A 13436-nucleotide genomic window follows, 5' to 3' on the forward strand; every position below is an offset into this window, starting at 1 on the left:
AACTTTGCCGGGCCCGCGATTTTTACACGATTGTACACGGTAGCCAAGAGTCTTTCGGCGATCGCGGGGGTAACGTCGGCGGGTCGCATACCAATCGTTCGATGCTTGCGTCCGTTGTAATCTGATACGAGGCGTGGCAGCATGTCGAACCATTTGTAAGTACCATTCAGCGTAAACATCTTCCACATATTGTTTTTTAGCGTGCGATTGAATCGCTCGACGACCGACGCCTTTAATACCGAATATGTCGAATAGTGATTAATGTCATGTTTTCGCATAAGTCGTTGCACATCGGCGTTGTAAAATTCCTTCCCGTTATCGGTTTGCATGTTTTTCGGACATCTCTTGCTGTCTCGAATTATCTCAGCGATTGCGTCAGCTGTCTCGCTTCCTCCTTTACTCTTGAGTGGTACAGCCCACGCATACTTGCTCAAAACATCGATGACGGTGAGTATGTAGTGGTAACCTCTGTTGAAACGGGAGTACGGACGCATCTCAACAATGTCGGCTTGCCACAGATCATCGTATCCTCGCACTATGACATGTCTTCGAGGGAAATTTTTTCTCGCTGACGCGTGCAACTCGTTTACCAACTGCCGTCTCTCCAAACTATGTTGGTCGTTGTTATTTTCACTATTCATTCTCGTTTATTCACGTCCGTGCCACGTTGTTTCGAGGTTCGTTCACATTTGTGCCACGTTGTTTCGAGGTTCGTTTACGTTCGTGCCACGTTGTTTTGGGGTTCTTTCACGTTCGTGCCACGTTATTTCGGGTTCTTTCACGTTCGTGCCACGTTGTTTCGGGGTTTTTTCACGTTCGTGCCACGTTGTTTCGAAATTGTTTCGGGGTTCTTTCGGGGTTCGTTCACATTCGTACCACGTTGTTTCGAGGTTGTTTCGGGGTTTGTCCACGTTCGTGCCACGTTGTTTCGAGGTTGTTTCGGGGTTGTTTCGGGGTTCGTTCACGTTCGTGCCACGTTGTTTCGGGGTTCGTTCACGTTCGTGCCACGTTGTTTCGGGGTTCGTTCACGTTTGTGCCACGTTGTTTCGAGGTTGTTTTGGGGTTGTTTTGGGGTTCGTTCACGTTCGTGCCACGTTGTTTCGAGGTTGTTTCGGGGTTGTTTCGGGGTTCGTTCACGTTGTTCACTCTCGTCCTTGGCCCATTCGAAAATCGTCTTTGACTCGTTTGCAGCCTTTTTCACAGTCGCTTCTGACCCGTTCGTAGCCGCTTTTGACTCGATCGTAACCGTCCCTGACCTGTTCGCAACCCTTACTGAGTTGTTGATAGCCTTGTATGTAACCTTTAAGGACTTGTTCGTAGCCTCGTTCGCAGCCCTGCTTGACATGTTCGTAACCTCGATTGTAGCGGTTGCGTTCACCACCGTTTCCAGGTCGTTCACTGCTGCTTCCGGGTCGGTCACTGATGCCACTCATTGTTGTTTGGTAACACGCTGATCGTAGCTGTTCGTTTGCAACCACTTCTTCTAGACGTTTCACAACTGTTTGATAGACGTTTCTGAGCTAACCGCTCATTAGATGTCTGTGTTTGAGGTAGTGTTTGGTGCACGCAAAAGTTTTTTTATCGCAGTCTCCAACGCTCGTACATCCTTCTCTAACGCAGTCAGCTTCTCATCTAACTCTTTCTGTTGGACCATCAATGTTTTAAAGCACTCTTCCAAGTACAATTTGTTGACGGCATCGGTATCCGCCTCAGGTTGCGCTACACGGCGAATCTTGCGCGATCTCGCGTCATAATCTGTAGCGACGCGACATAGAGCGTTTTTATGCACACATCTTCTCATCAATGTGTGCCAATGATCGCCGGTTGTATCAATTCTCCTCTCGAATAATCCAAATTTATTGATAGACATTTTTTTGCAATGCTTTGTAAAGTGTCACGCGATGAACTGAATAGATTGTCGGGACCTCTGTTTAATTTATAATAATGCCCGCTTCTCGCAGTTCCTCGATGATCGACAGGATCTCGTTGTCATGCGCGTTGTTGCCAGCTTGGCGCGAAGCGTCGAGCAATCGTAGGCGATCCACTAGCTCGTTGGGGTCATCCCAGTGCACGTAATCAATCTTATTGCCGGTTAGCGTCATAGCGCAAGGCATTCCCATGCCAGATTTTGGGCTCTCCACCCGCGTCAACGGTGCAATTATATATTTGTACTTGTCCCCCTTGCTACCCTTCACACGACCTTGCGCATCAAAATTGCGTTTATGCACGTTTGTCGTCAATAATATGTGCTTGTATTTTTGCAAATCGTCATCCCGGTAATCAGGTCCTTTCTTGAAGATCAACTCGTACAATCCGGGCGTTCCAATGTACCGCGTGTCGCCTATGATTATATTCTCATCTTTGTCAATATCGAATCGCTTGCTGCCGAGCCGCATTTCATTCCCGCCGAAGTAGACTCCGTATACATTATCAATTTCTTTCTTCTCATCAGCACCGAGGAGAGCGTCCATATACTCTTGTCCTAATGGCCCCCAATCCTTTCGCATCATTTGTCGACCTTCCGGCAATCTTAACCAGTGTCGAAGGGATATTTCGGGCGGATTACGCGTGGTTCCGAAAACATTTTCGTCTACGTGTGCTTTGGGTATCACAGGTAGTACGCTTATCGGTGTAGATGTTGTTGGCAGTGAAGCGTCCAATGACTTCGAAATATCATATTTTCTCTTTTTCAATTCCTCCTCTTCCTCCTCTTTATATCGCTTGATAGTTTTATGTTTTCTCTTTTTCGGTGTCTCCCCCTCATACCGTGTGTCGATCTTCACACCGTCGTCGTCGTCGGTGTTAGGCTCGTTTTTCACCGAAATCGTCGCGTTGTCGACAATCTTATGTAGCGGCTCGATAATAGGTTTAAAGTGAGTCTTGACGGCGATATCATCATCGATCTTTCCGGTCTTTAGAGTGCGGTGTTTCTTGCGGATCGATTCGGCCGTCTTCGCAATCTCCTTGGCAACCTTTTCACGCTCGCGAATATTATCAGCCATGTCGGCAGCACTCTCTAGAGTTTCTTTCGACTGGGAAGATTGTTGGCGACGACTAATGGCTCTGCGGTATCGCGAACTCGTTAAATACTTTTCTGTATCGCCTGTTCGTAAGCGAGCTGTCCTTGTCTATCACTAGAAATCCATACTTTTGTTGCCAACATGTACGACATAACTGAAATCCTCATACGACATGTCGGTATTCACGTGATCGTTGTACACGTGCTTCAAATTGTGGCGTCCTGTTTAAACAGGATTAGCAGATTCGCGTTGTCGCGTATAAGATGTTTCGGTATTCTCGCGTATGTCTGACAGAGATAGAAGCAGTCGATGTTCGAGTGGCGCCCCATTGAGAAGTACTCTCTTATCGTATCTTGCTTGTCGCATGCCACGTCATCAAAGACAAAAATTGAATTTGGATATGCCTCGCTCGGTGGAATGACGTCACTGTTATTGGAGAATGTAAAGTAGCCGATTTCGTCAATCGGCGTCAATAAATCTTCCAAATAGCGATATTTCGGCTGTTGCAGCGATTTAGAGTACACGTTCTCGAAACGCACACCGTGCGGACTTTGCAGCAGGCTTATCAACACGTTGGTTTTACCGCAGTTTGAGGGGCCGCAAACGATCGCGCGTATAGTTGTCGGTAGCATCGTACCGTGTTTGCGCACACCTTCGTTCACGCTGCAGCGTACTCTGTCGTCGTAATTCATCACTCGTATCGTCAGAGGTTGTCGCACGAATTTCATTTTCTCACTCCCGATTTGACCTCCAACGTCCGCCTATTTATAGCTGCGCGGACTCGCGCTTTGCTCAGTAATGTCTAGAGATTGCGGCGGATGTCAACGAAAATAGGCACAGGTGTATTAAATCGTGCGATAAACGCACTTCCGGTCGAGCTTCATATTCCCGGCTATCAATTTTGCGGCCCGGGAACTCGTTTGGAAAAGCGATTGGCTAGAGGTGATCAAGGCGTCAACCCATTGGACGCGGCGTGTCGTGAACACGATATAGCGTACTCTCGGAGCAGCGAACTCACCGAGAGACACGCGGCGGATAAGGTACTCGTCGAGAAAGCAAAAACTCGCATCGTCGCGAAAGACTCGAGTCTCGGTGAGAGAGCCGCGGCCGCAGTTGTCTGGGCAGCGATGAAAGCCAAGACGAAGCTCGGCATGGGCTTGAAGAAAAGGACGAAAAAAAGGACGAAGAAGAGGAGGGTACTTTCGGCAGCGAAACGAGGCGGATTTTTGCCGATTTTACGAATGCTGGGCACGCTCGGATCCCTGGTCGGCGGAGCGGCTGGCGTAGCAAAAGCGGTAAACGACAATAAAGCCGCGCAACGTCAGTTGCAAGAGATACTACGCCACAATCGCGCCATGGAAGGCCGCGGACTGTATCTCGCCCCTTACAAATATGGACGAGGAGCGAGGAAAAAAAAATGTCAAAAAAACGTTAAAAATGCCGCAAGGTGTAACTACAAATGTGCAATTGCTACAACTTGCAAAACGTATGCACATTCCATATTTTAAAGGTGTATTTATGCGCAATAATTTACCGATAAACGCGCGAGAAAATGAGAGCGGTATCGTCAATCTGGACAGCACAGACGGTCCTGGCACTCATTGGATGGCATATGCAAAAAGGGGAAATCGCGCAATCTATTTTGACAGTTTTGGCAATCTTCGGCCACCCGAGGAATTGGTGCGATATTTAAATGTGCCGAAATTGGAATACAATTACACTTCTTATTAAACGTATGATCAGAGTATCTGTGGACAATTGTGCTTGCAGTTTCTCCGAGATTTCTCGCCGCGAATTTAAAGACTGACATTGCGTTATTTAACTCAGTTTTGTCAACATGTCGCTAACACTAACATTGACTGGGAAGAGTAGCGTTCTTGCGGCGACTTACTTTCCGCCCATAGATTTGAGCGACGCGGACTACGAGCTCGGTCTGACGGATTTTGAAACTTATCACACTATATCGAATGTGAATTCCTCGAATAATAAATTTTACTACGGCATAGACGACGCGTAAATTGCGATTCCCGAGGGATCGTACGAGCTGCAAGCGATACATGAATTTTTGAAACGTGCATATTCCCGAAAACATAATGCTGTTAGCGATAAAGGTGTCGACGATGAAGATTACCCAATCGTGCTCCGCGCTAATTACAATACAATGAGAAGCGAGATCAAGTGTGCCTACAGAATAAACTTTAGCATGCCCAACAACATTGGATCGCTGCTGGGATTCTCGAATCGTATACTGCAACCGCGAAAATGGCACAAATCGAACATGGCGATTAATATTATCAACGTGTATATTATCCGCATAGAGTGTAACGTGACCGCGGGTGCATACAGCAACGATAAACTCGTTCACACGATACACGAATTTTCACCGAGGGTACCACCAGGATATAAGATATCGGAAACGCCGGCGCAGATCATTTACCTGCCGGTCTTCGTACGGAGCATTACTGATTTAGTGTTACGCGTTACTGATCAGGAGGGACGATTGCTCGATTTTCGAGGTGAAGAGTTAACAGTTAGATTGCACGTACGACGGCGGGCTACCCTCGTGCAACAGGATGCTCGTGTTGAATAAAGACACGAAGAACACAATCAGACCAGCAGCAACATCATTCGCTAATATCAAATCAACCACGAAGAAGAGACTCACCTCGTCAAACGTTGCGTTTTTACAATCTTTGGGATTTGCGGTGCGCGCCATCTGAACAATGACTGAGATTCTCAACATCGAGGAAGAGCCAGTCTTTGACGATCGCATCGTCATGATTGAGACTCACACATACAACCCGTTTGCCAACACAACATTTGGATACAGCGACGAGATAAGAATACCCATACAACAACAGGATTTATATACGTTGCCGTATGAGAGTTTCCTCTACATCGAGGGTGAACTGCGGATAACTCATCCAGTTGAGGGATCCAATGTGATGCTGGGAAATAATTGCGTCGCATTCATGTTTGACGAAATTCGCTATAAGCTCGATGGTGTGGAGATTGATCGCAACAGGAATGTGGGAATAACAAGTCTGCTGAAAAACTATGTAACAATGTCATCCGATAGAAGCGTGATTATGCGAAATGCAGGCTGGGATAGCCTGACTACTGTGAATGGATACTTTAATTTTTGTGTGCCGCTGCACATGTTGCTGGGATTTTGCAAGAATTACAAACGCGTGGTTATTAATGCGCGTCATGAGTTGATCCTAATACGAGCGCGCAACGACAATAATTGTCTGTATGGAGATTCTGCACTGGAGCCTGTGATCAACATATTCAAGATACAATGGCGAATGCCACACGTGTTGTTGAGCGAGATTAAGAAGCTGTCGATGCTGCGCGCTCTGGAAAGCGGACGTTACCTCAGCATGGGTTTCCGCTCGTGGGATCTATACGAATTTCCGCTATTGCAGCATACGACCAAGCATTCGTGGGCCATTAAAACCGCGACTCAACTGGAGAAGCCGCGATATGTAATTTTTGCCCTGCAGACAGGGCGTAAAAATGTCATGTCTGAGGATACGAGTCGATTCGACAACTGTAAATTAACCAACGTGAAACTCTTTCTGAACTCGGAAAGTTATCCGTACGACGACATGAATCTGGATTTCGATAGAAACAGATGGTCGATTCTGTATGACATGTATGCGCGTTTCTGCAAAAATTATTACGGATACGAGTATCTCGAGCCGAGCCTCACCATCACACGGTTTTTACAAAACGGTCCGTTTGTGATTATCGATTGTTCTCGACAAAACAAATCGATCAAGAGCGCAACGGTGGATGTGAGATTAGAGTTTGAGTGTAAGGAGAATATACCTAATAATACCACTGCGTACTGCCTCATCATACACGATCGCGTGATCCAGTTGACCAACGTTGTGCGCAAAATCACCTAAAAATGTCTACACAACTACCCGTGTGAGGGAGGAGGAGGAGGATACATAATCATGATGATGCGAGATGTCTGATGTTAGTGAAGTAATACCTCTCGACTGACTCACATCGAAGAGATCATGTCCGCACCAACGTTTGTCGACCTGCAAGGATTTATCCTAAACAAACGATTTATCGTAAAGGAAGCGGCAATTCTGAGAAAAGGATATGTCCTGTCGCACTATTTCTTCGCATGCCCTGTGCCATGGGGCGTGCTTATAAAGTCGGAAAGGCGCCAGGCCTCGTGGATAACTCAGCATCATCACAGCTTGCAATGGGAGGATGGAAATGTTCCATACTGCATGGCTCAGCGCTTGATCACGACAGCTATCATTGGTATAAATGAACAAGACGAAGAGGACGAGGAATCCTCTCTCGTGTATGTAAAAGGACTCGAAAAGCGAGAATGACTGGCCGAAATAGTGGACGATGCGAGCAGCGGTTTCATCATTGAGACCTTGGATGCCATATATAAAGATGTGCCTGCATTAAATAAATTAGATCCCACATACACTCTACGGTGTAATAAACATGTAAAAAATTGCGCGTTACAAAATGTATTTAAATTATTCAATTGGTAGTCGGCCGCAGAATCCAGGCTTGGATCAGACGATCACCCGTTTTTTGAATAAACATATTGTTTACATACTATTCTCTTTGTTATTTCCCTCATCAGATATTTCTAAGAAATCCTTTCTCCTAATATTTTTAAATATTTGTCTTTCCCTCCAGATATATTTCTAAGAATTCTATTTACCCCTTCTTCTAATATTTTAAAAAATTTCTCACGCAATCGTTTTTCTAAGAATTCCTTTACTCCCACCACTTTTTGTTATTTCCCTCACCAGACATTTTTAAGAAATTCCTTCTCCTAATATTTTAAAAAATTTCTTACGCAATCGTATTTCTAAGAATTCCTTTAACCCCTTCTTCTAATATTTTTAAATATTTGTCTTTCCCTCCAGATATATTTCTAAGAATCCCCTTCTCTTAATATTTTAAAAATGATCGTTACTCGATTATTAGTACTTTTTATACGATCAGTCTCTCGTCGACTGTTCTGACTGTCGGTTCACTTTTTTTTTTAATACCCTCGGTTCAAAGAAGCAGCATGAATTACTACATGTCGAGACATGATAAAACGTGCGAGAGGAAATGTGACGAGTAAGTATAACTTTTTTATATTTTATATTTTATATTTTATATTTTATATTTTATACTTTTATTTTTTTATATTTTTTACGAGTTATAATTTTTATCTAATTTTTACAGCGTTTTGCTGGAGTCTCGTGCGGTTCGTATACTTGGAAGACGATACGCATTGACGGCCACGGAATTCAAATTCCTCGAAATCGGCATCAGAGTGGATCCGCCGAGTTACGTGGAGATCGCCATAGGATATCATCGGGGAAAACAGCTAATACTATCTCTCGAAACGTGGAAAGGACTCTACGAGCAACGTCACGCTATTCACAATTATCTGAATAATGACTCTCCCAGCAACGATGTGTATAATTTCATAAGTGCCGGGCCGCTAACAATACGTTTTCACAAGATAAATGATACCAAGCTCATAAGTCTCGAATCGGCGGACGTGCGCATGATGATGGTCGAATCGACGTTACGTCGTATGTTCGAGCTCGATTCATGCATCGAAATAATGTTCGATCGATTGACGAGGCTCATCGCAACGGTCGATATCAAACATACGCAATTCTCCAATATTGCATCCACTGTAACGAATGCGAGAGAATTGCCGAATGCGATACGCGCTAGCAACGCCTTCGACATGCACCAACTTGTCGATTGCGAGCTGGTGGCTATAGTTTTTAATATGTAATAAAACTTTATATATAATTATGTATTAAATATAAGACAAATAAATACTTATATGTATATATCATGGTGTACTTTATTTACGCGCCACCCGTTACATACTTTGCAAGAGATAATTATCTTGTCAAGGACATTGAAGCCTGCTTTCAGCGAGAAAAAATCAATATTATTATCTTACGAGATAAGACGGGCCGCATCCATGCTGCGGCAGAATCAATAATTTTATCTTACGTGGCGCACGCGACATTAAGAAACAGAAGACGCACGCATTCGAAAGAGAAGACGCAGCGCGCGAGAGTAAGAGAGATGCACGCATTCGAGAGAGAAGGAGGTAGCGCGCAGTCAGAGCGAGAGAGAGAGGTAGCGCGCGGCGGTATACGCGCTCTCCCGTCGGAGCGAGAGAGAGGTAGCGCGCGGCGGTATACGCGCTCTCCCGTCGGAGCGAGAGAGAGGTAGCGCGCGGCGGTATACGCGCTCTCCCGTCGGAGCGAGAGAGGTAGCGCGCGGCGGTATACGCGCTCTCCCGTCGGAGCAAGAGAGGTAGCGCGCGGCGGTATACGCGCTCTCCCGTCGGAGCGAGAGAGACAACGCGCGGCTCGGGATTCAGCGGCGAGAGCGATGCTGTGGCGAGAGAGTCGACGGCTCGCGGCGAGAGAGTCGACGGCTCGCGGCGAAAGAGTCGGTGGCTCGCGTCGAGAGAGATTCGGCGGGAGAGGGATGTGAAGGAGAGGAGGGGAAACATTTTTTTATTTTAATAAAATATATATTTTATTCCATATTTTTTTTTTGTACATTATTTTTTTCATTATTTTTTTTATACATATTTTTTTTGTACATTTTTTAAATTTTTTGTACATTATTTTTTTTATTATTTTTTGTACATTTTTTTCATTATTTTTTATACATATTTCTTGTACATTTTTTTTTTTTTAATAATTTTTGTACATTATTTTTTGTACATATTTTTTTGTACATTTTTTGTACACTTTTTTTTTATTATTTTTTTATACATATTTTTTATAAGGATATCGAGAGAGGGAAACAGTTTTAAATTAATAAAATTTTTGTATATTATTAAAATATATATTTTTATTCTTGCATCCATGCGGCGGCAGCGAGAGAGGGGGTCGCATCACCCATCGCTGTCATCAGACTCGGCATCTGTGCATAGAAATATATTAAATTAAAAATATAGTCATTTTTTTTGACATATATATATATACTCACGTCCTTGACAAGTGGGACATGCGTTGGCCAGGTAGAATACGTATAATCTCCCCTGGCAATCGGTGCAACGCAGTTCTGGTGCGTCAACATAACGCGATGTCGTGTGGCTCTCGATGGTCGTGATCGAGATGAATCTGCCCCTGTTTTTCATGAAACAGGGCATACAGATTCGCACTGACCCCCATAGTGCGACGTATGCCATGACATACGACGTTACAGTGCATACCCTCATGTGTTCGTCGAGGGATGCAACTGCTCGTATGTCAAACATGTGCGAGTGGCACGACTCCCGAACAGCGTTTTCGCTATCGTACCCATCGTCGTGCAAATCTTTTTCCTCTTCCTCCTCTTCTTCTTCTTCTTCTTCATCACCATCATCATCATCATCATCATCATCCTCTTCTTGATCTTCATCGACGATGGGTACGATATCGACCTCCATCTCCTCAATATCGTCTAGTACGATATTCACATCCCTGTCATAGTCGGGGTCGTACATTGCCACATCGCTGTCGCTGTCGCTGTCGTCGGAGATTGTTATTATCTCAATCTCGTCGTCTGAGATTGTGATCATCTCCATCTCATTGTCTGAGATCGTGATCATTTCATTGTCACTATTACGCGCTGCGTTCTCCATTTTTTATCACAAAAAAAACTATTCACTCGCTCACTACTATGCTCGCAAATGTCACCGTACTATGACCCGGCAGTGGCATTGGTTCTCATTATATACCCCGATCATCTCTTTGTTCTTCAACGTATGATGCAATTATCTCCGAAAGATTTGCTATTATCTCCGAAAGATGATCTTCGCCGAAACAAAAATAGCGGCTGTTGACTATCGACATGTTTACACCTTCCGCGAAGTCATATACATATCTACTCTCAGAAACGTTGACATACTCTTCATATATGTTGTACACCTATTTAATCAGACAAATAAATAGGTTGCAACAAGTAATCTGACGATGATGATGATGATGACGACAATGGTGATGGTCTCGGTTCTCTCCTATCTGACTCCTCTATTTCTTGGTCCGAATCATAATCAGATGATTGTGTTTTGCATGACACCGATGGTGAAGACATATCCATGTCGGCAAAATAAAGGTTGTCCACAGTGAAATATTCTGCACAATTTTTGTAGCGACGCTGATAACATGCAACTCGCTTGTGTCGTTTAGACGATCTGGTGCATTTGGATAACCCACCAATCACTCTTAAAATGTCTTCGTGCATTTCCAGGAAATAGGCAACATCTCTTGTATGCGGTTTTTGCACACCAAGTTCGCGATTTCTTACGAATTGCACAACCGAAGTCACCGCTTCACGTTTAAAATGAAACGGGTCATCTTTTTTTTCATCATAATAGCATTCATCGAGATGTCTATACCATCTCTCAACATTCTCAAAACACCTCGAATGATCTTTTACCGCGTTCTCCATTTTTTATGTCTGGCACTTATTCGCACTGTATTACGCTTGTAACCTTAGCCTATTTTCGCTGACATTCGCTGCAATCCCTGATCATTGGTGCTGGACCGTCAATATGCGTTCGCATCCACGGCCGATTTTAATGTTCGAGGCAGCGACAATATGTCTGAACCTCCGGATCCGTCTTGATATGCTCCGGAAGCTTGTCCCACAAATGCTCTACGAAATATCCGCACTTTTGCAGTAAAACAATCTTCGGAATATATTGTAACTGTTCGACACTTAAACTGAGAATGTCGGAAGCACTTGATAGTATTACAAACATTCTGCACCCCGAATGAAGAGAGCGTGCGCTCGCCAGTGGTACTATGACCCGGCAGCTGCATCGGTCCTCATTATATATCCCGATCATCCCTTTGTTCTTCAACGTATGATGCAATTGTTAATTCGCGAGAAATATTTGCGCTATCTTATCTTGGATTCGAAAACTTAGATATCGCTGATAATTCTTAGAAATTTATAGATAAAGCTGCCATTCCATTTCACCTCGTCGCAAGACACGTCGGATCCAAGCCTGGATTCTGCGAAGACATGTCGCAACCTGTGAAGCCTGCGTTCGCCCCCGCTGATATTTCTTAGAAATATACGTATTAACCCGCTTGATTGTCGGCGCTCGGGATCCAAAATGCGGCAGCCATTCGCAGAATTTTTATCTTATCTTGGGGTAATACATATCTATTTGTCGGCGCTCGATCCAAGCTTGGATTTTGCGGCAGCTCTTCGTAGAATTTATCTTATCTGCAAACTTTGATACCTTACAAAGACGCCGCTTATCTTATCTTGGATTTTCTACAAAAACTTTGATACCTTACAAAGACGCCGTTTATCTTATCTTGGATTTTCTACGAAAACTTTAATACCTTACAAAAACGCCGCTTATCTTATCTTGGATTTTCTACGAAAACTTTGATACCTTACAAAGACGCCGCTTATCTTATCTTGGATTTTCTACAAAAACTTTGATACCTTACAAAGACGCCGCTTATCTTATCTTGGATTTTCTACGAAAACTTTGATACCTTACAAAGACGCCGCTTATCTTATCTTGGATTTTCTACAAAAACTTTGATACCTTACAAAGACGCCGCTTATCTTATCTTGGATTTTCTACGAAAACTTTGATACCTTACAAAGACGCCGCTTATCTTATCTTGGATTTTCTACGAAAACTTTGATACCTTACAAAGACGCCGCTTATCTTATTTATGAAAACTTAGATATCCGCTTATCTTATCTTGGATTTTCTACGAAAACTCAGATATCCGCTTATCTTGTTTATAAACATATCAGGTAACATGATCCCTTATCAGGTAACATGATCCCTTATCAGGTAACATGATCCCTTATCAGGTAACCTGAGCTGATAAGATAAGCTTATCTGCTGATAAGACCTCTCCCCCGCGTGACGTCACCCTCCTCGCCCCCGATTCCCCCCCCCCCCGCCCCGCACCCCCCCCCCCTTATTGCCCCCGGGTTAGAACCCCCCTATTATTCCTACTACCAAGGATATCCATCTGTATCCTCTCTAATAGAGCTTTGACGTTATATATTTGTAAGGGAGATTTTCCTTTTTCAGAAGGACTTTTCTTTGATACACAGGTCCTGCACGTTTTGCACCATCTCTCAACGTCCTGTTTACAATTTGCCTAAAAGAATCTTTATTGAATCTTCTCGAGAGTCTTGTTAACTCCAAAATGTCCTCCGGACAAAGAATCATGAGTCTTCTGTAAAATTTCTTTCATTCGATCTTGGGGAACTATTAATTGAAGAAAACTAGTTCGTAGATTCGGGGCTTCCCATTTCTTATAAAGAATTCCATTTTTTAAAACGAGAGAATCCCAATAAGACCAGTAAATCTGAGCCGAAATATTTCCAACAGGAACTTCCGAATGCGATGGTTTTTTTGTT

The 13436-nt window shown here is 43.9% G+C and overlaps 2 protein-coding genes across 2 annotated transcripts; one reads left to right on the plus strand and one right to left on the minus strand.

Annotated features, from left to right (window-relative positions):
• Positions 1 to 1931: 1931 nt before the first annotated feature.
• Positions 1932 to 3002, minus strand: LOC146722073 (uncharacterized). Its single transcript, XM_085485536.1, has 2 exons — positions 2767 to 3002; positions 1932 to 2529 (listed from the first exon to the last, which is right to left on the minus strand). Exons 1-2 carry the CDS (start codon positions 3000 to 3002, stop codon positions 1932 to 1934), a joined length of 834 nt encoding a protein of 277 aa, XP_085341662.1.
• A 5080-nt stretch (positions 3003 to 8082) lies between these two features.
• On the plus strand, positions 8083 to 8811 carry LOC146722074 (uncharacterized). The gene is made up of 2 exons (XM_085485537.1): positions 8083 to 8135; positions 8244 to 8811. Exons 1-2 carry the CDS (start codon positions 8083 to 8085, stop codon positions 8809 to 8811), a joined length of 621 nt encoding a protein of 206 aa, XP_085341663.1.
• The last annotated feature ends 4625 nt before the right edge of the window (positions 8812 to 13436 follow it).

Source organism: Nylanderia fulva, unplaced genomic scaffold (genome assembly GCF_048542155.1).
Source record: "Nylanderia fulva isolate GAGA-0341 unplaced genomic scaffold, ASM4854215v1 Scaffold373, whole genome shotgun sequence".
Taxonomy (NCBI): domain Eukaryota; kingdom Metazoa; phylum Arthropoda; class Insecta; order Hymenoptera; family Formicidae; genus Nylanderia; species Nylanderia fulva.